The sequence below is a fragment of the Procambarus clarkii genome, chromosome 74 (assembly GCF_040958095.1).
Source record: "Procambarus clarkii isolate CNS0578487 chromosome 74, FALCON_Pclarkii_2.0, whole genome shotgun sequence".
Lineage (NCBI taxonomy): Eukaryota > Metazoa > Arthropoda > Malacostraca > Decapoda > Cambaridae > Procambarus > Procambarus clarkii.
This window is the reverse complement of record NC_091223.1, coordinates 4,614,321-4,642,319: the sequence shown is the minus strand read 5'-3', so window position 1 is coordinate 4,642,319 and position 27,999 is coordinate 4,614,321. Positions and strand designations below refer to the sequence as shown.

Sequence of the window (27,999 nt, the reverse complement as noted above, 5' to 3'; positions counted from 1 at the left end):
GAGACACAAGTGAGCAATAGAGACACAAGTGAGCCATAGAGACACAAGTGAGCAATAGAGACAGAAGTGAGCAATAGAGACATAAGTGAGCAATAGAGACACAAGTGAGCAATAGAGACATAAGTGAGACACTCATGTCAGCACCAACATTATACTCATGTCAGCACCAACATTACACTCATGTCAGCACCAACATTACACTCATGTCAGCACCAACATTACACTTTGGTCTTCTGCTCAATGTACACTTTCCTGCCACAAGGGTCCGAGACGAACTGGTCCAAGGAAGGTGGTGTCCGGCACGCCAGAGTTGAGCTTCCGGATGAAGCTCTCACTGCCAGATGTCAGAGTCATCCACGTGTGCCAGGCGTTTACATCCACCCCTGGCCAGGTAGGTCACCCACCTCTGGCTAGGTGAGGCATTAACCCTCGGGAAGGTGGGTTCCCACTTCCTGGGAAAGTGGATCATCCACTCCTGGCAGGTAGGTCATTCACTCCTGGGCAGATAGGTCATCCACCCCTGGCAGGTAGGTCATCCACCCCTGGCAGGTAGGTCAACCACTGAATGACAGGCGAGTCATTGTTAGTAGGCCGTCAAAATTTACCGTAGAGTTGAGAGAATTTGCAGAGGAGCCGCAGAGACTGGCTTATGCTCGCTCGTCAATTTTTAGTAATGCAACCTAACATTCACTTTTAGTTTTAGATCATTTTATTATAAACTATTCTAAGAGTTGAATATTGATATTAAATTTATTGGATATGCATGTAGCGGGTATACTCATGCTAGGGTGATGGTGACACTGGTGGTGTGTGACCATGTAGCAGGTATACTCATGCTAGGGTGATGGTGACACTGGTGGTGTGTGACCATGTAGCAGGTATACTCATGCTAGGGTGATGGTAACACTTGTGGTGTGTGACCATGTAGCAGGTATACTCATGCTAGGGTGATGGTGACACTGGTGGTGTGTGACCTTGTAGCAGGTATACTCATGCTAGGGTGATGGTAACACTTGTGGTGTGTGACCATGTAGCAGGTATACTCTTGTTAGGGTGGTGGTGACACTGGTGGTGTGTGACCATGTAGCAGGTATACTCTTGTTAGGGTGGTGGTGACACTAGTGGTGTGTGACCTTGTAGCAGGTATACTCTTGTTAGGGTGGTGATGACACTGGTGGTGTGTGACCTTGTAGCAGGTATACTCATGCTAGGGTGATGGTAACACTTGTGGTGTGTGACCATGTAGCAGGTATACTCTTGTTAGGGTGGTGGTGACACTGGTGGTGTGTGACCTTGTAGCAGGTATACTCTTGTTAGGGTGGTGATGACACTGGTGGTGTGTGACCTTGTAGCAGGTATACTCTTGTTAGGGTGGTGGTGACACTGGTGGTGTGTGACCTTGTAGCAGGTATACTCTTGTTAGGGTGGTGGTGACACTGGTGGTGGTATGTGATTAGCCCGGTCTTGTGATTGGACACAACATACTAAAATGGGTAATCATGATGTCGACTCTGTGTTTACTAATGTTCCCCTCGATGACGTTCTCTCTTTCCTTAGACAGAAGGCGACTGAGGACCTTTTCCTCTCCCGCTTCCCACTGACCTGACGTTTTCCTCGAACTCATCAGATTCTGTGTTGACTCTTAAGTCTCTCTCTTACAACGGTAAATCCTTCCCTCAAACTTTGAGTGTCGCTATGGGTTCCCCTCCCTCCCCTGTTCTTGTCAATCTCTACGTGGAACAGTTGTCATAGATATATTACGGTATTGTGATATCACTGTGTACTTGGAAGAAGTGTATGGTGTGGAGCTCCATTACCTACACCAGTGTGTGTGCATGTGAAACATTACCTACACCAGTGTGTGTGTGTGTGTAACATTACCAACACCAGTGTGTGTATATGTGTGAAACATTACCATCACCAGTGTGTGTGTGTATATGTGTGAAACATTACCAACACCAGTGTGTGTGTGTGTGTGAAACATTACCAACACCAGTGTGTGTGTGGGTGTGAAACATTACCATCACCAGTGTGTGTGGGTGTGAAACATTACCATCACCAGTGTGTGTGTGTGTGTGAAACATTACCAACACCAGTGTGTGTGTGTGTGAAACATTACCATCACCAGTGTGTGTGTGTGAAACATTACCAACACCAGTGTGTGTGTGTGTGTGTGTGTGTGTGTGTGTGTGTGTGTGTGTGTGTGTGTGAAACATTACCAACACCAGTGTGTGTGTGTGTGTGTGTGTGTGTGTGTGTGTGTGTGTGTGTGTGTGTGTATGTGTGAAACATTACCATCACCAGTGTGTGTCTGTGTGTGAAACATTACCAACACCAGTGTGTGTGTGTGTGAAACATTACCAACACCAGTGTGTGTGTGTGTGTGTGTGTGTGTGTGTGTGTGTGTGTGTGTGTGTGTGTGTGTGTGTGTGTGTGTGTGTGTGTGTGTTTACTAGTTGTGTTTTTACGGGGGTTGAGCTTTGCTTTTTCGGCCCGCCTCTCAACTGTCAATCAACTGTTTTACTAACTACTTTTTTTTTTCCACACCACACACACCCCAGGAAGCAGCCCGTGACAGCTGACTAACTCCCAGGTACCTATTTACTGCTAGGTAACAGGGGCATTCAGGGTGAAAGAAACTTTGCCCATTTGTTTCTGCCTCGTGCGGGAATCGAACCCGCGCCACAGAATTACGAATCCTGCGCGCTATCCACCAGGCTACGAGGCCCCAAATGTGGGGGCCCAGGATGTGTGTGTGTGTGTGTGTGTTTGTGTGTGTGTGTGTGTGTGTGTTTGTGTGTGTGTGTGTGTGTGTGTTTGTGTGTGTGTGTGTGTGTGTGTTTGTGTGTGTGTGTGTGTGTGTGTTTGTGTGTGTGTGTGTGTGTGTGAAACATTACCAACACCAGTGTGTGTGTGTGTGTGTGTGTGTGTGTGTATGAAACATTACCAACACCAGTGTGTGTGTGTGTGTGTGTGAAACATTACCAACACCAGTGTGTGTGTGTGTGTGAAACATTACCAACACCAGTGTGTGTGTGTGTGAAACATTACCAACACCAGTGTGTGTGTGTGTGAAACATTACCAACACCAGTGTGTGTGTGTGTGAAACATTACCAACACCAGTGTGTGTGTGTGTGTGTGTGAAACATTACCAACACCAGTGTGTGTGTGTGTGTGTGTGAAACATTACCAACACCAGTGTGTGTGTGTGTGTGTGTGAAACATTACCAACACCAGTGTGTGTGTGTGTGAAACATTACCAACACCAGTGTGTGTGTGTGTGTGTGAAACATTACCAACACCAGTGTGTGTGTGTGTGTGTGAAACATTACCAACACCAGTGTGTGTGTGTGTGAAACATTACCAACACCAGTGTGTGTGTGTGTGAAACATTACCAACACCAGTGTGTGTGTGTGTGGGTGTGAAACATTACCTGCACCAGTGTGTGTGTGTGTGTGTGTGTGTGTGTGTGTGTGTGTGTGTGTGTGTGTGGGTGTGAAACATTACCTGCACCAGTGTGTGTGTGTGTGTGTGTGTGAAACATTACCAACACCAGTGTGTGTGTGTGTGTGTGTGTGAAACATTACCTGCACCAGTGTGTGTGTGTGTGTGTGTGTGTGTGTGTGTGTGTGTGTGTGTGTGTGTGTGTGTGTGTGTGTGTGTGTGTGTGTGTGTGTGTGTGTGAAACATTACCAACACCAGTGTGTGTGTGTGTGTGAAACATTACCTACACCAGTGTGTGTGTGTGTGTGTGTGTGTGTGTGTGTGTGTGTGTGTGTGTGTGTGTGTGTGTGTGTGTGTGTGTGTGTGTGTGTGTGAAACATTGCATACACCTGTTTGTGTGTGTGTATTCACCTAATTGTGCTTGCGGGGGTTGAGCTTTGGCTCTTTGGTCCCGCCTCTCAACCGTCAATCAACTGGTGTACAGATTCCTGAGCCTACTGGGCTCTATCATATCTACATTTGAAACTGTGTATGGAGTCAGCCTCCGCCACATCACTTCCTAGTGCATTCCATTTACTAACTACTCTGACACTGAAAAAGTTCTTTCTAACGTCTCTGTGGCTCATTTGGGTACTAAGCTTCCACCTGTGTCCCCTTGTTCGCGTCCCACCAGTGTTGAATAGTTCATCCTTGTTTACCCGGTCGATTGCCCTGAGGATTTTGTAGGTTCTGATCATGTCCCCCCTTACTCTTCTGTCTTCCAGTGTCGTAAGATGCATTTCCTGCAGCCTTTCCTCATAACTTATGCCTCTTAGTTCTGGGACTAGTCTAGTAGTATACCTTTGGACTTTTTCCAGCTTCGTTTTGTGCTTGACAAGGTACGGGCTCTATGCTGGGGCCGCATACTCCAGGATTGGTCTTACATATGTGGTGTACAAGATTCTTAATGATTCTTTACACAGGTTCCAGAACGCCGTTCTGATGTTAGCCAGCCTCGCATATGCCGCAGACGTTATTCTCTTTATGTGGGCTTCAGGAGACAGGTTTGGTGTGATATCAACTCCTAGATCTTTCTCTCCGTCTGTTTCATTAAGTACTTCATCTCCTAATCTGTATCCTGTGTCTGGCCTCCTGTTTCCACTGCCTAGTTTCATTACTTTGCATTTACTCGGGTTGAACTTCAACAGCCATTTGTTGGACCATTCACTCAGTCTATCCAGGTCATCTTGTAGCCTCCTACTATCATCTTCTGTTTCAATCCTCCTCATAATTTTTGCATCGTCGGCAAACATTGAGAGGAACGAATCTATACCCTCTGGGAGATCATTTACATATACCAGAAACAGTATAGGTCAGAGGACTGACCCCTGCGGGACTCCACTTATGACGTCTCGCCAATCTGAGACCTCACCCCTCACACAGACTCGTTGTCTCCTGTTGCTTAGGTACTCCTCTATCCACCGGAGTACCTTCCCTTTCACTCCAGCCTGCATCTCCAACTTTCGCACTAGCCTCTTGTGTGGCACAGTATCAAAGGCTTTCTGACAATCCAAAAATATGCAGTCTGCCCACCTTTCTCTTTCTTGCCTTATTTTTGTAGCCTGGTCGTAGAATTCAAGTAACCCTGTGAGGCAGGACCTGCCATCCCTGAAACCATGTTGATGCTGTGTTACAAAGTTCCTTCGCTCCAGATGCTCCACTAGTTTTTTTCGCACAATCTTCTCCATCAGCTTGCATGGTATGCAGGTTAGGGACACTGGCCTGTAGTTCAGTGCCTCCTGTCTATCCCCTTTCTTGTATATAGGGACTACGTTAGCTGCTTTCCAAATATCTGGCAGTTCCCCTGTTGCCAGTGATTTGTTATACCACTGTATATGTGTGTGTTTGTGTGTGTGTGTGTGTGTGTGTGTGTGTGTGTGTGTGTGTGTGTGTGTGTGTGTGTGTGTGTGTGTGTGTGTGTGTGTGAAACATTACCAACACCAGTGTGTGTGTGTGTGAAACATTACCAACACCAGTGTGTGTGTGTGTGTGTGTGTGTGAAACATTACCAACACCAGTGTGTGTGTGTGTGTGTGTGTGTGAAACATTACCAACACCAGTGTGTGCGTGTGAAACATTACCTACACCTGTGTATGGGTGTGAAACATTACCTACACCTGTGTATGGGTGTGAAACATTACCTACACAACTGTGTGTGTGTGTACTCACCTAGTTGTACTCACCTAGTTTTGCTTGCGGGGGTTGAGCTCTGGCTCTTTGGTCCCGCCTCTCAACCGTCAATCAACAGGTGTACAGGTTCCTGAGCCTATTGGGCTCTATCATATCTACACTTGAAACTGTGTATGGAGTCAGCCTCCACCACATTGCTTCCTAATGCATTCCATTTGTCAACCACTCTGACACTAAAAAAGTTCTTTCTAATATCTCTGTGGCTTATTTGGGCACTCAGTTTCCACCTGTGTCCCCTAGTGCGTGTGCCCCTTGTGTTAAATAGCCTGTCTTTATCAACCCTGTCGATTCCCTTGAGATTCTTGAATGTGGTGATCATGTCCCCCCTAACTCTTCTGTCTTCCAACGAAGTGAGGTTCAATTCCAGAAGTCTCTCCTCGTAGCTCATACCTCTCAGCTCGGGTACTTGTCTGGTGGCAAACCTTTGAACTTTTTCCAGTTTAGTCTTATGCTTGTCTAGATATGGACTCCATGCTGGAGCCGCATACTCCAGGATTGGTCTGACATATGTGGTATATAATATTCTGAAAGATTCCTTACACAAGTTTCTAAAGGCCGTTCTTATGTTAGCCAACCTGGCATATGCTGCTGATGTTATCCTCTTGATATGAGCTTCAGGGGACAGGTCTGGCGTGATATCAACCCCCAGGTCTTTCTCTCTCTCTGACTCTTGAAGTATTTCATCTCCCAAGTGATACCTTGTATCTGGTCTCCTGCTTCCTATCCCTATCTTCATTACATTACATTTGCTTGGGTTAAACTCTAACATCCATTTGTTCGACCATTCCTGCAGCTTGTCCAGGTCTTCTTGAAGCCTCAAGCTGTCCTCCTCTGTCTTAATCCTTCTCATAATTTTGGCGTCGTCAGCAAACATTGAGAGGAATGAGTCTATACCCTCTGGGAGATCATTTACGTATATGAGAAACAGGATAGGTCCAAGCACAGAGCCCTGTGGGACTCCACTGGTGACTTCCCGCCATTCTGAGATCTCACCCCTCATTATAACTCTCTGCTTCCTATTGCTTAGGTACTCCCTTATCCACTGGAGCGCCCTACCAGTTACTCCTGCCTGTTTCTCCAGCTTATGCATCAACCTTTTATGGGGTACTGTGTCAAAGGCTTTCCGACAGTTCAAAAAAATGCAGTCCGCCCATCCTTCTCTTTCTTGCTTAATCTTTGTCACTTGATCATAGAATTCTATCAAGCCTGTAAGGCAAGATTTACCCTCCATGAGCCCATGTTGATGGGTTGTCACGAAGTCTCTTCTCTCCAGATGTGTTACTAGGTTTTTTCTCACAATCTTCTCCATCACCTTGCATGGTATACAAGTTAAAGACACTGGCCTGTAGTTCAGTGCCTCTTGTCTGTCACCCTTTTTAAATATTGGTACCACATTAGCAGTCTTCCATACTTCTGGTAGGTCTCCCGTTTCCAGTGACCTACTATACACTATGGAGAGTGGCAAGCAAAGTGCTCCTGCACACTCTCTCAATACCCATGGTGAGATTCCATCCGGCCCAACAGCTTTTCTCACATCCAGCTCCAATAGGTGCTTCTTGACCTCATCTCTTGTAATGACCTCCTGGAACCTTTTGTTCATTTCTTCACACACCTCTTTGTCATTCTCTGTGTACCTGTCCTCGCCCACCCTAAGTTTCATCAAATGTTCCTTCACTGTTGTCTTCCTCCTGATGTGACTGTGTAGTAGCTTGGGTTCGGTCTTGGCTTTATTAGCTATATCATTTTCATACCTTTTCTCGGCTGCTCTTCTCACACTAACATACTCGTTTCTGGTTCTCTGGTATCTCTCTATACTTTCTGGTGTTCTGTTGTTATGGAAGTTCCTCCATGCCCTTTTGTTCAGCTTGTTTGCTTTCATACATTCCCTATTAAACCACGGATTCTTCCTTTGTTTCTCTGTTTTTTCCTGTTGGGCTGGGACAAACCTTCTTACAGCCTCCTGACATTTTTGGGTGACATAGTCCATCATGTCTTGTACGGACTTGGTTCCGAGTTCTGTGTCCCAATGTATATCCCATAGGAATTTATTCATCTCCTCATAGTTTCCCTTTCGGTATGCTAGCCCTTTGTTTCCCAGTTCTTTTTTGGGGGTGATAATTCCTAGCTCAACCAGGTACTCAAAGCTCAATACACTATGATCACTCATTCCCAAGGGGCTTCGAACTTAACTTCCCTTATATCCGACTCATTTAGGGTAAATATCAGACCAAGCAAGGCTGGTTCATCCCCTCCTCTCGTTTTTGTCGGTCCCTTGACGTGTTGACTTAGAAAGATCTTGTTGGCACATCCAGCAGCTTAGCTCTCCATGTGTCTGGGCCTCCATGTGGGTCTCTGTTCCCCCAATCTATCTTTCCATGGTTGAAGTCTCCCATGATTAGTAACCTGGATCCGTTCCTGCTAGCCACCGAAGCTGCTCGCTCTATTATATTGATGGTGGCCAAGTTGTTTCTATCATATTCCTGTCTGGGTCTTCTGACCTTCGGTGGGGAGTTATATATGACTACTACTATAATTTTCTGTCCTCCAATTGCTATGGTGCCTGATATGTAGTCACTGAAACCTTCACAGTTCTGAATTACCATCTCTTCGAAACTCCAATCTTCTCTTAGTAGCAAAGCTACACCACCTCCTCCTCTCCCTTCTCTCTCTTTCCTCACTACATAGTAGCCCTGTGGAAACACTGCATTTGTTATGGTGTTTGTTAGCTTTGTTTCTGTGAGTGCTATTATATATGGGTTTTCTTCTAGTGTCCATTCTCCGAGTTCACTTGTTTTATTAGTAATTCCATCTATGTTAGTGTACATTGCCTTGAAGCTCACTTTCTTCAGTTCATTTTCTTGTCCCTTTCTTGGTGAGCATTCTGCTGGTGTGGGAAGCTTTTCAGTGGGTGAGATGATCTGTGAGGTGGTTTGTAGGGTTTCAAGGGAGTCTGGGGTGAGGGGTGGGGGTTTCATGGAAGGGGGGACAGGTAGGGTGTGGGTTAAGGAGATATTGGGGACATGGAGGATATGGGGTGAGGGGGGAGGAGGGATAGGGAGGGTATGGGATGAAGGGGGAGGGGGGACAGGGGGGGAAAGGTGGGAGGGGGGACATGATGGGAATGGGGAAGGGATGACAGGGTAAGAATGGGGTGGGGGGGGGAGGGAGGGTTGGGTGGGGGCAAGTAGGGTGAAGGGAAGGGAGGGTTTCTATGCAGAGGGGGGTGGTGGGGTTGCCCTCCCCTCTGGTGTTGCTGGGATGCTGGTTTTGGGTTCGCCTCTTGTCTCTAGGACTGTTGTGTTGGGGGCTGTGATTTCCTGGTTTGCTTCTCCCTCCCTGCGCTTCCTCCTTGCCTCTGCTGCCCTGGCTCTATCCTCCTTCGTCCTGTCCCTCTGCAGGAATACTTTCTTGTATCCCTCCACATGCTGCAGCCGACTCTTCCTTTCGAGAATATCTTCCTTCGTGGTTTCGTTTGTAAACACCACCTTTACAAGTCGGTTTCTGTCCTTGTTGTACCAGCCCAACCTGAAAACCTTCTCAATGTTTCGTTCAGCCCCTTCCATCTGTAACCCCTTCAGTAGCCCCTGTACTGCCTCTCTATCCTTGCTATTCCATTCTTGCCTGTTGGATCCTTCCTGTTCTTTTATGCCTACAACTACCACTGATCTTTTTCTCTCCAGCAGCTTAGTGGTGCACCTTGCTGCTTCCTGTGAGGTGGCTGCTTGCATCGCTACTTCTCTCACTGTGTCCATTGCTTCTGAGCTCTTTTTCAGTATGTCTGCATATGTTTCAGGTACAGAGGCATTTCCTTCCAATGTAATATTCCCACCTTCCCTTTGGATGATAATCTGATGCTCGGTCTCTTTATTTTTTTCTGTGAGGGATTTGATCTCCTCCCTTGCTGATGTCAGCTCACTTTGCAGGTTGTTAATTGTAATCCTCATTTCCTGCATCTCCTTCCTGAATTCCTCCAGAACTTGGGTTAACATGTCCCTCGTTTGATCAATTTGGCTGTTCCCTGTGTCCCTGTTGCGCCACCTGCCATTTTGCCCTTGTCAAGAGAGAGCGAGCAAGAATAGTCCTAGTGTGAGTGGGTGTTGTGGGGGGAAGGGGGGGGGGTTTGGGAGAGTGGTAGTGCTGGTGGGGGGGGGGGAATGTGTTGGGAGAGTGAGATGGGGGGTTAAGAGATGGGTGAGGTGTAGTCTTCAGATTACGGCGGGAGGGGGAGGTTTAGCGGCTTATCTGGGTTCCCAGTGAGCTCACAGTTGCTGTCCCTGTTACCTGTCTACCACGATTGTATTATTGAATGGAATGCAATAGTGTCTATGATATGATATTATATAAACCTTGTTCACTGTTGGAGACTTATGAGAGACACTTACCAGCCAGCCCCCCACAAGCACTCTAGGTGAATACACGGCGTGACGTCGGTAATCCTGTGAGGTCTTCAGGTATCCACTTGGGTCCCGGCTGATGCGACTGATGCTTCCTCAAGAAGTCGATCTTCACTAGCTATCTTCTCTAAATTCACTAAGATAATTCACCACGAGATGTGATCAATGTGTTGCATTACAATGCCACTGTTCAATTTACACTGTCCCGATTCTCACTGCACAGTACACCCGCTCCCTTGAACCCTATTGTTACCTGGTTAACGCGGACCGCTGACCCTACACGTCTGCTAACGATCAAAGCTGACCCAAGACTGTGTGTGTGTGTGTGTGTGTGTGTGTGTGTGTGTGTGTGTGTGTGTGTGTGTGTGTGTGTGTGTGTGTGTGTGTGTGTGTGTAACATTGCCAACACCAGTGTGTGTGTGAAACATTACCAACACCAGTGTGTGTGTGTGTGTGAAACATTACCAACACCAGTGTGTGTGTGTGTGTGTGTGTGTGAAACATTACCAACACTAGTGTGTGTGTGTGTGTGTGTGTGAAACATTACCAACACCAGTGTGTGTGTGTGTGTGTGAAACATTACCAACACCAGTGTGTGTGTGTGTGTTTACTAGTTGTGTTTTGCGGGGGTTGAGCTTTGCTCTTTCGGCACGCCTCTCAACTGTCAATCAACTGTTTACTAACTACTTTTTTTTCCCACACCACACACACACACCCCTGGAAGCAGCCCGTGACAGCTGACTAACTCCCAGGTACCTATTTACTGCTAGGTAACAGGGGCACTTAGGGTGAAAGAAACTTTGCCCATATGTTTCTGCCTCGTGCGGGAATCGAACCCGCGCCACAGAATTACGAGTCCTGCGCACTATCCACTAGGCTACGAGGCCCCATGTGTGTGTGTGTGTGTGTGTGTGTGTGTGTGTGTAAAACATTACCAACAGCAGTGTGTGTGTGTGTGTGAAACATTACCAACACCAGTGTGTGTATATGTGTGTGGGTGTGGGTGTGAAACATTACCAACACCAGTGTGTGTGTGTGTGAAACATTACCAACACCAGTGTGTGTGTGTGTGTGTGTGTGTGAAACATTATCAACACCAGTGTGTGTGTGTGTGTGTGGGTGTGTGTGTGTGTGGGTGTGAAACATTGCCAACACCAGTGTGTGTGTGGGTGTGAAACATTGCCAACACCAGTGTGTGTGTGGGTGTGAAACATTGCCAACACCAGTGTGTGTGTGTGAAAAATTGCCAACACCAGTGTGTGTGGGTGTGAAACATTACCAACACTAGTGTGTGTGGGTGTGAAACATTGCCAACACCAGTGTGTGAGTGTGAAACATTGCCAACACCAGTGTGTGTGTGTGTGTGAAACATTACCAACACCAGTGTGTGTGGGTGTGAAATATTACCAACACCAGTGTGTGTGGGTGTGAAACATTGCCAACACCAGTGTGTGTGTGGGTGTGAAACATTACCAACACCAGTGTGTGTGGGTGTGAAACATTGCCAACACCAGGGTGTGTGTGTGGGTGTGAAACATTACCAACACCAGTGTGTGTGGGTGAGAAACATTGTCAACACCAGTGTGTGTGTGGGTGTGAAACATTGCCAACACCAGTGTGTGTGGGTGTGAAACATTACCAACACCAGTGTGTGTGTGTGGGTGTGTGTGGGTGTGTGTGTGTGTGTGTGTGTGGGTGTGTGGGTGTGTGTGTGTGTGGGTGTGTGTGTGTGTGTGTGAAACATTATCAACACCAGTGTGTGTGTACTCACCTAATTGTACTCACCTAATTGTGCTAGCGGGGGTTGAGCTTTGGCTCTTTGGTCCCGCCTCTCAACTGTCAATCAACTGGTGTACAGACTCCTGAGCCTACTGGGCTCTATCATATCCACATTTGAAACTGTGTATGGAGTCAGCCTCCACCACATCACTTCCTAGTGCATTCCATTTATTAACTACTCTGACACTGAAAAAATTCTTTCTAACGTCTCTGTGGCTCATCTGGGTACTAAGTTTCCACCTGTGTCCCCTTGTTCGTGTCCCACTTGTGCTGAAGAGTTTGTCTTTGTCCACCCTGTCAATTCCCCTGAGAATTTTGTAGGTGGTTATCATGTCTCCCCTTACTCTTCTGTTTTCCAGGGATGTGAGGTTCAGCTCCTTTAGCCTTTCCTCGTAGCTCAATCCTCTCAGTTCCGGGACGAGCCCGGTGGCATACCGCTGAATCTTCTCTAACTTTGTCTTGTGTTTAACTAGGTATGGACTCCAGGCTGGAGCTGCATACTCCAGGATTGGTCTTACATAAGTGGTATACAGGGTTCTGAAAGATTCCTTACACAAGTTTCTGAAGGCAGTTCTTATGTTGGCCAGTCTAGCATATGCCGCTTGTGAGATTTTTCTCTACGCCTACCTCCCTTAAGAGGTGGACTACAAGTTTAAAGTCTGCTCATGGCAGTTAAGCATGAGTCCAGTAGAAAAAGGAAAAGCGGGAGCAAACCGCCAGGCCTCCACCACCAAGGGTGAAAACCTGTCCACAATAGGCCGCTGGCTCCTCCCAGTTAAACAGGACGTTAAAACTAATAAAGGGTAACCGACGGGTTCTCACAATCAAATATTTATATTTGAAGTGGCGCTATGAATTGGAATTCGGATTCCCAAGAACAGCTGCCTTATCAAGATCACATCAACATTTAATAATCTTATGCAGAAATATAGTGGAATAATATGGTTGAAGGGTTGACATCAAAGACTGTTTTCTATAACATAACAATTTATTAATAACAAGAGACTAAGTACTACATTACCGAGTTTACGTTACGCTAATGTCAATCCAGTGGCACGACAACAAACAGCTAAATAGCAACCCTTGCTGTGAGGCTGCATACTGAACTAACCTGAACACAGGTGTGCCCACTGATGACGCAATATTGCAAATCAAAGAAAAATATCACAGACTAAGTTACACCACAGCGAATGGTTACGTTATTGTACATCAAGTGGCATTTGCAACACAGCTATTCAACAGCCCCTCGAGAAATGACAGCAGGCTCCATCTTGCTGACACTTCGGGCTGACAACATGAACTAACTGAACAAATGAAAGATCCACTGAAACAAAGACACAAGCAGGCAATCAATAGTGTCACGGTTTCCCTGACAGCTACTATAATCACAAGCTTAGGGGTCCTCCCGCCCCCCAGGAGAGACCCACGTAACTAGGCGGAAGTCTAACAGTGACTCCCCCCTATCACAACCCCGTGTGAACACTCTTTGCAACTCCCCCAAAGAAGTTGCCCTGTTGTAACCCGATACACCGACAGGCAAGGCGGGAATTCTGGGACACAGCTCCACAGATCCCTAGTATGACTCTACTCTCGTCACCAGACGACAACCAAAAGAAATTGCCTGAAGTGATTAATTACGTTAATTGACTGATCGCAGCAGTCAGCAACAAAGTACTACGATAGTCGCAAACAATATTCAAATACTCCGTGTAAACAACAACATCAACACCTGGAGAATTCACTAAGTGGCGATTACTAATTATCTTTAATTAGCTACGAGTGCTTAATCACTCTGTCCGCAGACAGAGCTGATCAGTCCAACGAATTACGGAAGCTTAATTACAGCGTAATTGACTCCGATCACAGCAGACCGTCAACCCCTTACGTTAATTACTCAATTAACGACAGCTCGTTAAATCGTTAACACTACGTTAGTCTTCACTTGACAATTCCTCCACTGCGTGAACTTCCCTGTGACTGTTGCCTTTACACGTCCCTACGTTAATCATTAACACTTGTCTCTCTCTTGTTAACAATAACTCAACATATTACAACACACTTGACTCCTTGCAAGTATTCAGTGAGTAATTCTCAATTAAGGTCAAACGGACCACTAATTACATCCCCCATTGAGTTACGTTAACTAAGCCTACCCTAACTTGGTAGCTTCTCCACAGTCTGTGTCAAAAAATTACTAGTGAGTGTTAATTACCCTAATTAGGGCACTAATTACTGCTGAGCCATTAATTACCTGTCACCAGGACCGATAATTAATCATCCATAAATACGTCTCACTCCGCACTGCCTAAGCAGGTCTCATCAAACACTGTGAATTCACGGGAAAGGAGTTAATTACCCTAATTAACAAGATGTGCCAATAATCCACTGTCCTCAGACAGGATATGATTAATACAACGATTTATGCTAGCTCCATGACCTCGCTTTACCGAGTCACCGGAGCTCTCCAATGCTAATTACTCCACTAATTAACATGAGCCACTAATTGCCCCTGAAGGGTAATTAGTCTCGAGCATATTACGTTAACACAAATACTGACAGACTCTGACAGAACCTCTCCCACTACGTGAATTCATGATGAGAAGGCTAATTACATAATTAGCTAGAGTGGTCAATTAACTGTCCCATGGACAATTAATTGCTCCCGAGACGTATCTCATTATAGCTCAACACTGTTCTCACTTAACAGCCCTCACTCATTCCACAATACTAAGTGTGCACCCCTTATCCAGTTAATTACCCCTTAATTAACTCACTGAATCCTTAAGTCCTCAACATAACTTAAAGAAACAAAGTAACCCCAGCGTTACATAGGTCACACTATAATGGCATGCAACAACATATCAGCACTACCCACACATATAGTTGCAGCTACTGCAACTCGCTAATTACTGTGCCCACACAATAAAAACACACGGTTGTGCAACACACACAAGTATACTAATATTACTGCCCCTCTCCCTCTTTTACTTCTTGCATCCGATTGCAAAGGAATACTGTGAACACACACATACTTCAGCCAGGCAATTAACCCATCAATTGCCTGCTCTCATTAAGTACTGAAAATTCCCCTGAATAATCCTAGAGGTCCCTTACCCTCAACACAGTTCCTGGGGCAATAATATTGTATACTGATAACAACACTGCACAAACCTGCAACATAATGATGCCGTCAGCATACCCCACATGCTAATGACATCATTAGGCAATCAGTCAGCAACCACCTCTACTGACTACCACACAACACAGTACATAGACATGCAAATGAACACATAGAAATGGCCTTCACATACTCTCTGAAAATTATATCACCAAGTAATATGTACTAATTACACAGACTTCAGGGGTCCTCACTGACACTCCTGACTACCTCTAATGATTATAATTTTACCGTACTCTATGGCATTAATCCAGCCTGAACGATTATATAGAATCGACAGGCTGGATCACTTATATGGTAAATCTCTACACTGACTGGTCACATCCTCTAGTCAGTCTACCAACATACTACCATACAGCGTGGTCCCGTGTATAATCTCTATCTCCAGGTACCGCCCCTACCCGACACCTGGATCCCACTTACAGCTGCCCCCCAGCTGTTTTTTCACTGTAACAAACTTTTATTGTACTCACGGCTCCTTTCTACTGCCTTCTTTCCCTTATTTTTCCTCATTACCAAAATGACTACCACACTAGCGGACACACTTAGCTTGCTTGCTCCTCATGCGTCGACAAGATGTGGCCCTAGGCTGTCCCGGGAAAGTGGCCAAGGCATTTGGCCAAGGCAGGTGGCCACAGCGCCCCTCCCAAGCTGAGAGAGGGGGGGGGGGTTGGGTTTGGGTGGCCTGGGGTGGCCGGCGCGCGGGTGGCCTGGGTGGCCGCCGCGCGGGCAGGCGGGTGGGTGGCCTGGGGTGGCCGGCGCGCGGGCAGGCGCGGGTGGCCACGGGTGGCCACGGGTGGCCGCGGGCTGGCAGGCTGCCGCCCACAGGAGTACCCACGCGGCTGGGGAATCTCCACCCCATCACTCTAGAACCATGCCTTTGTTCTACACTGGGGTGACAATGGTTGGTGGCGTCCCCAGGCGGCGTCCCCATACTGACGCAGCCTGGCGGAATGCAAAGTCCAACATGGGCCTGCAATCTCACATACGCGTACACTGCCCAACATCAATTGTCCATTGCCACTAGACAGGATACTCTCACACCTGTTACACCAGGCTCTGCCAGCCTGCCTCATGCGTTCACACAGTCAACTGTCTCTTAGCTTTTTACTGTTTCTTCCTTAAATCCCGGGCCCCAATTCACTTAATTGGGCCTTGACACAACCCCTGATGGCAGGAGTGCCATCAATCGAGTAATTTGGACGACAGAAGCGATTAACAGGGGGTGGAGGGGGAAAATCCCCCCCCCCTCCACCCAGACACGTCTTCCTTCCCTGGCCGCCCAATTCAAACTCCAGATTTCGCGGGCTAAGGGTACTCTAGATGCCCGTACCTCCTTACAGTGCCTAGACCAATCAGAATGGTTCGCGCCAAAACTAGGCTTGGACCACACGTGCGGGACCCAATTACATGCCTCCGTCACCCTCGGCGTCTTGTGATGTCACAAGGAGGAGGAGGCCTAAGGAGTGGCGTGATGTCTCCCATGTGGGGGGGGGGAAGAGGCAGCGCTCACCCCACTCTCCCCCCCACCTCTAACGGTTTTAGTCCAAGTAACTCGCATCCTACTTCACAGAAACAGGAAAATCTCTGTTATTCTCTCTACAGAGCAATCACAGACTTCTAACTACTCTCAAGTGATAGTTCTTTACATAAGCTTTCATTCAACACCCAACAAGCATATGTTATTTTGAAAGCTTCAATTTCTAGAGTGTCTAGCCTGCTCTAGAAACTAGGAAAACTAGCTGAGGGATCTAGATCCCTCACAACACTGATGATATTCTTTTGATGTGGACCTCTGGGGACAGGTTCGGTGTGATATCAACCCCCAGATCCTTCTCTCTATTTGATTCTTGCAGGATTTCCCCTCCCAGATGATACCTTGTGTTCAGCCTCCTGCTCCCTTCGCCTAATTTCATCACCTTACACTTTCCAGAGTTGAACTTCAGCAGCCATTTTCTAGACCATTCCTCCAGTTTATCCAGGTCATCCTGTAGTCTCTGTCTATCTTCATCCGTCTTGATTCTTCTCATAATTTTTGCATCATCAGCAAACATCGAGAGGAATGAGTCTATACCCTCTGGAAGATAGTTCACATATATTAGAAACAGGATGGGTCCAAATACTGAGCCGTGTGGGACTCCGGTAGTGACATCTCGCCACTCTGATGTCTCCCCCCTCACAGTTACTCGCTGTTTCCTGTTGCTTAAGTACTCCCTTATCCATTGGAGCACCTTCCCTTTTACTCCTGCCTGTTGCTCCAACTTTTTTTTGTGTGTGTGTGTGGGTGTGTGTGTGTGTTGGTGTGAAACATTGCCAACACCAGTGTGTGTGTGGGTGTGAAACATTACCAACACCAGTGTGTGTGGGTGTGAAACATTACCAACACCAGTGTGTGTGGGTGTGAAACATTACCAACACCAGTGTGTGTGGGTGTGAAACATTACCAACACCAGTGTGTGTGGGTGTGAAACATTGCCAACACCAGTGTGTGTGTGGGTGTGAAACATTACCAACACCAGTGTGTGTGTGGATGTGAAACATTACCAACACCAGTGTGTGTGTGGATGTGAAACATTACCAACACCAGTGTGTGTGGGTGTGAAACATTACCAACACCAGTGTGTGTGTGGGTGTGAAACATTACCAACACCAGTGTGTGTGTGGATGTGAAACATTACCAACACCAGTGTGTGTGGGTATAAAACATTGCCAACACCAGTGTGTGTGTGGGTGTGAAACATTACCAACACCAGTGTGTGTGGGTGTGAAACATTACCAACACCAGTGTGTGTGTGAAAAATTGCCAACACCAGTGTGTGTGTGTGTGTGTGTGTGTGTGTGTGAAAAATTGCCAACACCAGTGTGTGTGTGTGTGTGTGTGTGAAACATTACCAACACCAGTGTGTGTGTGTGAAAAATTGCCAACTGTCGGAAAATCCGACACCATTCAATATATCATACAGACAGATAATAATTGCTGCTGTATTACCAACAAGTTACCCATAGAAAACGTAACTTGTAGTGGAATTACCGTCTAAAGAAAACGGGATATCATCACCACATACTATTATATTCACCACCTATTATGGTGGGAATTATTCTTAAATACATTAGTCTTTGGACTTTACCATCATAAAACATCTCATATAAATTAACTTAATTATCAATATTAAAGTAGAGTAAATGTGACCCTTCTATCACTTATTGACATCTGGACAATGTAGGCCAGGCGTCAGTGATGAAGGAGGGGCAGCCATTGTTGTGTCACCTCCGAGACGCGTGGAGCAAATTCGGCTCCTATCATATCTGGACAATGTCGGCCAGTAGCGTCAATAGTATGGAGTGTTAGACATTGCCATTGTTTATACTGAGACCAGAGGCGCAGGGAGCAAATCGGCTCCTGTTAATTTTACTTGGACGTAGTGTTATGGAAACCAAAGGTATACCATTATCAACACGCTGTCAACAAATCAAGTTAAGTGTTCTTTCCGAAACCCATGTATCTTTCTTTTATGGCCATTAATGTCATTATATAGGGTGATCCGCTTAGAGCACGTGGTAGCCTCAAACTAAAGGTAATTAGCCCAGGTCTTCATTGTTCCATGTACAGTATTTTCTCTGATATACCTGTCATATATAGGATTCTGGCTTTATAGCTAGCGCCCTTTTGACAGGTCAAGACGAGGAAGTATCTTTTGTGCATCAGTTACCAGGGTGATGGAAGCTACCTCAAAGAGGGAAAATGTGGAGTCTACACCCTAGTTATACCTGGTGGACTAACCTGCTGTACTATAAGATAAGGAACCTCTTCAATGTATGTAGTCTATAACTGTAGTTTGATTGGCTGCATATATAAATTAATTTAATATAAACCCCCCCTAATGTGTAGAGGATCGATTTGTGAGATTATTGCAGAAATACAGTCCACTTAACATCATACAAATTGCTATCGAAGTATATAAATTAACGTAAATATAAATTCATATAATTTAAATAAATATAAATCTCACAGGTCGGTACCCACATTATTTGGTCCTTCGGAACCGGAATATTCGGTCCTTTGAACCCACATTTGGTCATCTTAGTACCGGATGAATCAGTTAACCAGTGGATTCATTAAATAAACTAGTTCAGTGTGATTTAAACAAAGGCCAGCCAGTTAAAGACAGCGGCGTTACCTCGTGAGAGTTCACGAGCCCCGCTCAGTTCAGATCAGCCTTAGTCAGCGGTTTCATGCACACCCACAGATTTGGTGGCGTGTTATTCTGTGAAATGACAGCGCTAATATAGAAGCCAGCCAAATTAGTGACTGTGTCGCGATATTGTTCACGGATTTCGTGGTGTTAAATTTCGCGAGAGATTATCCACGAATTTTGTGGAGTTTATTTCGCGAGGTCACTAATAATATTTAATACTTCTAGATAATATTAGAAGTTTCATAGAGGCTAATTAAGAGGCTATTATCAATAATTGTATATATTATTTCTCCAAAATAGAGAATTATTTAATATATATTGCACTAGTGATCACAGTATAATATTTACTAATTGCCAACCCACAACAGGGTAGGATATTAACATTGACTAGTTGAACTATTATTGCTCATCCTAGTCCCATTATTACCATAGTCAGTTGTACTATATTGAATAACCTAACACCATTAATGAATGGTCCAGACCCTATTTTGGGTGTAATTTTTATCAACTCGAGTTGAGTTGTATATATAATAATTTACTTATGATCATTACACCTTTGAGTGATTAATTAGTGTCTCTACCATCCTAGGGTGATATAGAAGAGCTAACCTAAAGGTACTTCCAGTGACACTGGTTTATCACTCAAATCATTAGTGTGTATGATTGTATATATATAATGTGTATTAATTTTAAGTGCTAACCTCTAGTAGAGGTAGGATTATTGCCTAGTGAGTGCAGAATTTGACCCTAGGCTACCATCAGTGCTTGTTCAGTATTATGAGCAGCCCAAGTACAAGCCCCATAAGGCTTCACCAACTAGCCAGTATGGATAATGCAGGGAGAATGAAAAGAACCCTTGCAGGTCTTAAAGGCCACTTAACAAGACAGATCAAGAAATGTGAAGATTTGTCACAACAATCTCAAGTTAATTATGCTGACCTGGAAAGCTATTATCAAGCAGCTGCAGGTAAATTTGAGCAAATCAAATGCCAAATAGCAACATATGTGGCTGAACTTGCCAACACCAATTTATCAGAAACAGACGACATTATGGTTGATCTTGCGAATTATGAAGATCACACTCAGGCCACGTAACAGCTTTATGTCAAATTAATTGCCCAGAACAAGGCAACAGCAACAACAACAACAGTTGCATCAAATACGAGTCAAGCAGAAGCTCGACTCCCTCCAATTAATTTACCCACTTTCTCAGGAAAAGATGAGGAAGATTGGGACGAATTTTGGAACAAATTCGTTGACCTTGTAGACTCAAAACAATCTTTACCAAAGAGTAGTAAATTCTCTTATTTGCAAGGCCAATTATCAGGTGAGGCTAAAACAGTAGTATCCCATCTGAGATTAACTAATGACGGCTATGATCTGGCAGTACAACTCCTCAAGGATAATTATGCTGATCCAGAAGAAAGAACATCACATTTAGTTCATGAGCTGTTGCATTTACCCCCACCGGAGGCTTCAGCTGATTCACTCCAAGTCTTCAAGCTGGAGGTAGAATCATTGATCAATGCCCTCAGCCTGACAGCAGATACAAACGGGGCTGAGTGGGTCTTGAAAATAATTGTCCAGGAGAAAATACCTAGGGACATATTGAGACAAATAAGTGCTCATTACAATAAAAGTATCTTATCCATGAATGAAATATCTGAAGGTTTAAAGTCAGTAGTTCATCAATTACGAACACATGACAAATTAAAACCACCAAGTAAACCCTCAGAAACCAATAATAGTAAACCACAGAGTACCAAAGGTACTCCAAATCAATCTAGACAATATAATTCAACACCAAAGTGAAACAGTAGCAGTGTGGGCGTATATGCAGTGGGACCCTCCAAGCCTATAGTTACTGTGTCACCCAAGAATGTGACACCAAAGGGTACTGGAAGCTATGGAACATGTTTGTTCTGCAATGAGAAACATTTAATGTACCACTGCTCTAATTTTCCTGATAGTGACGCCCGTGTTGAGCGACTCAAAGATTTGCAACATTGCACGAGGTGCCTCAGGAAACATAACATCAAGGATTGTGATACCCAATTACACCCTTGTAATAGGTGTAACAAAGGTCAGCACCATCAGCATTGTGCAGAGACACCAAAACAACGTCTCCAAACCCCAAGGTGGAAGATAGCATTCCCACCACTGTACAGTACTGCAAGGTGCAACCAACAAAGAGTGTCCAATCGGCGAAGTCTAAAGGTAATACGACTTTGCCTACTGCCCAAATTACCATCCTGAATAAGAGGGGCCAAGGTCCATACCCGTGGGTTGTTTGACCAAGGATCCCAGAGAACATGTCACTAAAAAGCTGGCAGATGAACTACAATTAAGGCCTGTAGCCCAGATGTCATTCAATATCTCAGGGTTTGTAACAGATGCAGGACCTCAAGTCTACCAGGTGGTACAACCATCAGTACGTTTAGGCAGGTACGTCTGTCGAGTACAAGCCATTGTGGTGGACAAAATACCAGTAGACCTACAAGTTCAAGGTCTGAGAGCAACAGCCAAATTCCTGAGAAATAGAGGAATAAAATTGGCAGATAATATTAAGTCTGATCACCTCACCGACTTCGGTCTCCTTGTAGGGACAGACTACTACCATCGATTCATCGGTAGCCCTACTAAATAACAGGGCATAACCATGTTAAACTCTGCAGGAGGTAAATTACTCTCAGGCCCAGTATCAAGCCTGAGGAGACCTATGCCTGCAGATAAACATTACCAGTAGAAATCTAAATTTGTCAGCTGATTATATTTCTCCAGTAGCATTATACTAAGGAGATTACAGCTGACTATACCAACAGAGGTTGATGTTAGTATCATCATTTAAAGCTGAAGATGAGTTCATGAGGCCTCAGTGGCAAATCAGTGAACAGTTGCTTAAACAGCTACAAGTCACTGCGACCAATGTCACTGAACCCACTGCAGTCTCAGAACCATACTTTACTTTAATGATGAGCTATTCAATCTTCTGAATCAATTAACTAAATTAAACCCCAATAAATCTGATGACTGATTTGATACATTTATTATTTAATCAAGATGTATTCCATGGGCCTCAGTGTTTATATATCAGTGACCAGTTACCTGAACAAACTTCAAGTTATATCTAATGTCACTGATCTCACTGCAGTCCCTGAATCATACTTGACTGTAGTACTTGATCACATTCAGTCTTCTGGGTTAAATAATATGTAATAAGGCTTGAATATTAGCCTTTCAAGAGTTAACAGGGAAATGAAATCGCATTAGACTTCTAACCCCTGCAACTCTAGTACGGGACATCCGTCCTGTACGAACACACAAATGTGTGATTACTAACTACTAACATCAAATTAATCTAATAATTTGAAGGAGGAGTATCGGTGTTCGTCTGTTCTAAATAGGACTTCGACCCGTGAGCAGCCCCTGGGGAATTATGTCGGAAAATCCGACACCATTTAATATATCATACAGACAGATAATAATTGCTGCTGTATTACCAACAAGTTACCCATAGAAAACGTAACTTGTAGTGGAATTACCGTCTAAAGAAAACGGGATATCATCACCACATACTATTATATTCACCACCTATTATGGTGGGAATTATTCTTAAATACATTAGTCTTTGGACTTTACCATCATAAAACATCTCATATAAATTAACTTAATTATCAATATTAAAGTAGAGTAAATGTGACCCTTCTATCACTTATTGACATCTGGACAATGTAGGCCAGGCGTCAGTGAGGAAGTAGGGCCAGCCATTGTTGTGTCACCTCCGAGACGCGTGGAGCAAATTCGGCTCCTATCATATCTGGACAATGTCGGCCAGTAGCGTCAATAGTATGGAGTGTTAGACATTGCCATTGTTTATACTGAGACCAGAGGCGCAGGGAGCAATTCGGCTCCTGTTAATTTTACTTGGACGTAGTGTTATGGAAACCAAAGGTGTACCATAATCAACACACTGTCAACAAATCAAGTTAAGTGTTCTTTCCGAAACCCATGTATCTTTCATTTATGGCCATTAATGTCATTATATAGGGTGGTCCGGTTAGAGCACGTGGTAGCCTCAAACTAAAGGTAATTAGCCCAGGTCTTCATTGTTCCATGTACAGTATTTTCTCTGATATACCTGTCATATATAGGATTCTGGCTTTATAGCTAGCACCCTTTTGACAGGTCAAGACGAGGAAGTATCTTTTGTGCATCAGTTACCAGGGTGATGGAAGCTACCTCAAAGAGGGAAAATGTGGAGTCTACACCCTAGTTATACCTGGTGGACTAACCTGCTGTACTATAAGATAAGGAACCTCTTCAATGTATGTAGTCTATTACTGTAGTTTGATTGGCTGCATATATAAATTAATTTATTATAAACCCCCCCTAATGTGTAGAGGATCGATTTGTGAGATTATTGCAGAAATACAGTCCACTTAACATCATACAAATTGCTATCGAAGTATATAAGTAAGTAATTATCAAAAGAAGGCACCAAACCGGGAAGGCTATGTAGCACCATCAAATACGCAAAATAATCAGAGGGCGCTAAATATCACCAAGGATGCCAATACGAGAACAAAAACGCATAAGGCGAACGATATCAAAAGTATCCGAGTCACCAAGAATTCTATCGAGGGACAGGTGACCGCGAGGGGCGGTCGGAAAGCAAGACACACGCTCGTCCTGGAAGTCAGGACATTCAAGAAGGACATGCACGACCGTAAGAGGGACAATGCAACTAGGACAATAAGGAGCAGGGCGGCGCTCCATCAAGTGACCATGGGTTAAGCGAGTATGGCCAATACGCAACCTCGCCAGAGCTGTTTCCCACCGCCGGTTACGGTGGAAGGAGGACGGCCACGAGGAAACACAACATTTAAGAGTACGTAGCTTGTTACCAGTAACAGACAACCAAGAAGCCTGCCAACGGGTAAGGACTGAGGAATGGATAACCGGGTAAAAGTCGGAATACGGAATGCCTTTACGAGAGATGGGACAAGAGCGGACAGCTTCCTTAGCGGCAGCATCCGCACGCTCATTTAAAGACACGCCAATATGGCTGGGAACCCAACAAAACTCAACCGACTTAAATTTACTGTGAACGAGAAACAGCCAATGCTGGATCTCGACAACTACCGGATGAACTGGATTAAAGCACCCGAGAGCCATGAGGGCACTACGAGAGTCAACAACAACCACAAAGGAAGACTGACAACGAGAAAGCAGGAGACGAAGAGCATAGAGAATAGCATAAAGTTCTGCTGTAAAGATGCTAGTCTCCGGAGGCAAGCGACACATATAAGTGCGATCAGGAAAAACAACAGAGTAGCCAACACCGTCCGCTGACTTAGACCCATCGGTGAAGACAGAAACGGAGCGGGAGTGAGAAGAAAAGTGCTCGAGGAAAAGGCGTTTTAGAACTGTAGGAGGGGTAAAAGCTTTAGTGATACGAGTCAAGGATGTACAAAACCGCGGAAGAGGGACCCTCCACTGGGGCAAAGAAGGAACAACACGAGGAGAAACATCAGAAATACGAATGGAAAGAGAATCCTGGAGGCGAGATAACCGGACAGAAAGAGGGAGGTGGTGAAGAGGAACAGGAACCGCAGGAGGGGTAAAAGTTAAAGCACGACAGAGGCGAGAGGAAGGATGTTGCAAGGACCGCGCAAGATAGCGAAGACAGTAGCGATCACGGCGGTCCTGGAGAGACAGGAAGCCAGTGTCAACATACAAGCTAAGGACGGGAGTCGAACGAAAGGCACCAGAACTGAGGCGCAACCCAGTATGGTGCAAAGCATCAAGACGGCGAAGAGTAGAAGGAGAAGCAGACGAGTAAGCAGGGCAACCATAATCGAGCTTAGACAGGACGAGAGAGGAATGTAAAGCAAGGAGAGTGCGCCTATCTGCCCCCCAAGAAGTATGGGACAAGACCCGAAGGAGGGTAAGGGACTTAGAGCACTCAACACGGAGGTAAGAGATATGGGGAGACCAAGACAAACGAGTGTCAAGGAATAACCCCAAAAGCTTCGCGGAATCTTTGTATTCAAGGGGATGACCATAAAGTGACAAAGAGGGACGAAGAACAACCCGTTTCCGCGTAAAAGTCATGGCACAAGTCTTAGAAGTAGAGAACTTGAAGCCATGACCTGTGGCCCAAGACGACACGGCATCAATCGCAAGTTGAAGCCGGCGTTGAAGGAGAGGCGAATCATCACCCTGACAACAAAGGGTAAGATCATCGACATAGAGAGCGGAGAAGACACCAGAAGGAAGAGAGGAAAGAAGACCATTGAGGGCAACCAGAAAAAGAGTAGTGCTCAGAACACTACCCTGGGGCACACCTTCGTATTGCTGAAAAGAGGGAGAGAGAGCGGTACCAAGGCGCACCCGAAAGGAACGACGAGAGAGGAAGCTGCGGAGAAAGAGAGGGAGATGACCACGAAGGCCAAAAGAATGAAGTTGAGATAGGATATGATAACGCCAAGTGGTGTCGTAAGCCTTTTCTAGGTCAAAAAGGACGGCAACAACGGAGGTCTTCGCAGCAAAAGCAGTACGAATATAGACCTCCAAGTTCACCAGGACATCTGTCGTGCTGCGGCACTTGCGGAAACCAAATTGAGAAGGGGAGAGGAGGTGATGGTGTTCCAGGAACCACATCAGACGAACGTTAACCATACGTTCAAAGAGTTTGCAGACACAACTTGTGAGAGCAATAGGGCGAAAGTCCTTAGGGGAAGTACCCAGAGACCCCGGTTTGCGAACAGGGAGGACAACGGCATCGAGCCAGTCCTCAGGGACTGACGACGACTCCCAGATCCGATTATACAGACTCAGTAAATACTGAGACGTGCTCGGAGGGAGATGGCGAAGCATCTCATAATGAATACCATCGGAGCCCGCCGCCGTAGAACCGCAGAGGGCCAGGGCAGAACGAAGTTCAGAGAGAGAGAAGGGATCATTATAGGGAAGCTGAAGATGAGTGCAGAAATCTAAAGGACGAGACTCAAGGACAGGTTTACGAAGAAGGAAAGATTGGGGAAGATGAAGACCAGAGCTAACAGAAGAAAAGTGGGAACCCAGTTCGGAAGCGACCTGCAACGGGTCCGCCACAAGAGTATCATGGAGGTGAAGGACCGGTGAAACATCGGGAACGAACTTACCCGCTATCATGCGGATACGCTTCCAGATCTGGGCCAGAGGGGTTTCGGACGTAATTGTCGAGACATAAGATGCCCAACATTCACGTTTAGCCGTACGGATGGCCCTACGGGCCACCACACTCGCTTTCCGAAAGAAAAGAAAAGAATCGGTCGTCTGCCTACGGCGGTGCTTCTTCCAGGCTGCACGCTTACAGCGGACAGCCCGAGCACAGTCCGCATTCCACCAGGGAACGCACTTCCGTGGACCCCGAGAGGAAGAGCGAGGAATAGAGCGGAGGGCAGCGTCGAAGACAGTGTCATGAAAAAGGAGGAGAGCGCGAGAGAGGGGCAGAAGGGAGAGGTCAGAGAGAGTAGCACTGAGGGAAAATAGGGTCCAGTCCGCCTTAGCAAACTGCCACCTAGGGAAAGAGAGGGAAGGGCGAAAAGAGAAAAAGGAAACAAGGATGGGGAAATGATCACTTCCATGGAGGTCATCAAGAACCTGCCATGTGAAATCTAAGTAAAGAGAAGAAGAGCAGAGAGAAAGATCAAGACAAGAAAGGGTGCGAGTTCGAGAGTCCAAATGAGTGGGCTCACCAGAATTCAGAAGAGACAGGGAAGAAGAGAGGAGAAACGGCTCAAGGAGGCGACCCCGGGTATTCGTCAGAACGTCACCCCAAAGAGAATGATGACAATTGAAGTCACCCAGCAGGAGCACAGGCTCCGGCAAGGAGTCTAGGTGGTGTTTCAAATCAGGAAGAGAGAGCGGGACACTCGGGGGGAGATAAATGGAACAAACTGTGTACCATTTCCCCACAAAGATACGAGCAGCAGAACAATAGAGAGGCGAAGCAAAAAGTAAAGGAACAAAGGGAACATCAGCCCGAATCAAGAGAGCAGAAGAATTAGAAGCCCCAGCAATGGCTGGGGGGGGGAGAGAAAGGAATAGCCACGAAAACGACCAGGACGAGCTCCAAGCATCGGCTCCTGGAGACAGACACAAAGGGGCGAAAACCGCGAAACCAGAAGTTGGAGTTCGAGGAAATTGGCGTAATAACCTCGAACGTTCCATTGAAGAATGGACAACGACGAGAAGAGAAAGGACAAAAACAGAGAACAAGGAAGAAACAAAGGCGAAAGACCAACAGAGCACGTTAAAGAATATCAGGGTCGGGATCAGGGTCAGCAAAGTCAGGGTTAGGGGGCATGGGTAAACTGAGCAAAGACGGAGGGAAGGAAACGGGAGAACAGATCAGAGGTGGGCGGGCAGGGTCCGGAGGAGGAGGAGGAGGAGGAGGAGACAACGGAGAGGAGCAGTCAAGGACAGCAGCAGGAAGAGGGGGAGTAGAAAGAGAGGAGCGCACCCCAGCAAGAGCAGCAACCGAAAGGGAAGCAGGGGCCAAAGAAACCTCCATAGCAGGAACAGGGGGCGCAAGCACTGAAACGGGAGGGGAAGGAGCAACAGAGCCAGAAGGAGGAGCTGAGGAAGAAAGCGAAGCCTTCTTACCCGCCGGGGAAGAGGAAGGAGAGGAGCCAGGCTTACGCTTCTGACTTAAAGAGACCGGTGTCCCAGCAACTACGTACCGGGCAACGGATTCCAGTGTCTCAACAGGAGAAGCCGAACGAGAGCAC

General features: G+C 45.9%; 1 protein-coding gene and 1 non-coding gene across 2 annotated transcripts in view; one reads left to right on the top strand and one right to left on the bottom strand.

Annotated features, from left to right (window-relative positions):
* The window catches only part of LOC138349804 (alpha-L-iduronidase-like), a 263,452-nt gene that overhangs the window by 13,232 nt on the left and 222,221 nt on the right, over positions 1 to 27,999 (top strand). Inside the window, exon 2 of the mRNA XM_069313094.1 lies at positions 263 to 391. Coding sequence (XP_069169195.1) covers positions 263 to 391 — 129 coding nt within the window. The remainder of the gene's footprint in view (positions 1 to 262; positions 392 to 27,999) is intronic.
* On the bottom strand, positions 10,885 to 10,955 carry TRNAT-CGU (transfer RNA threonine (anticodon CGU)). Its single transcript has one exon. It is a non-coding gene; the product is annotated as a tRNA-Thr (tRNA).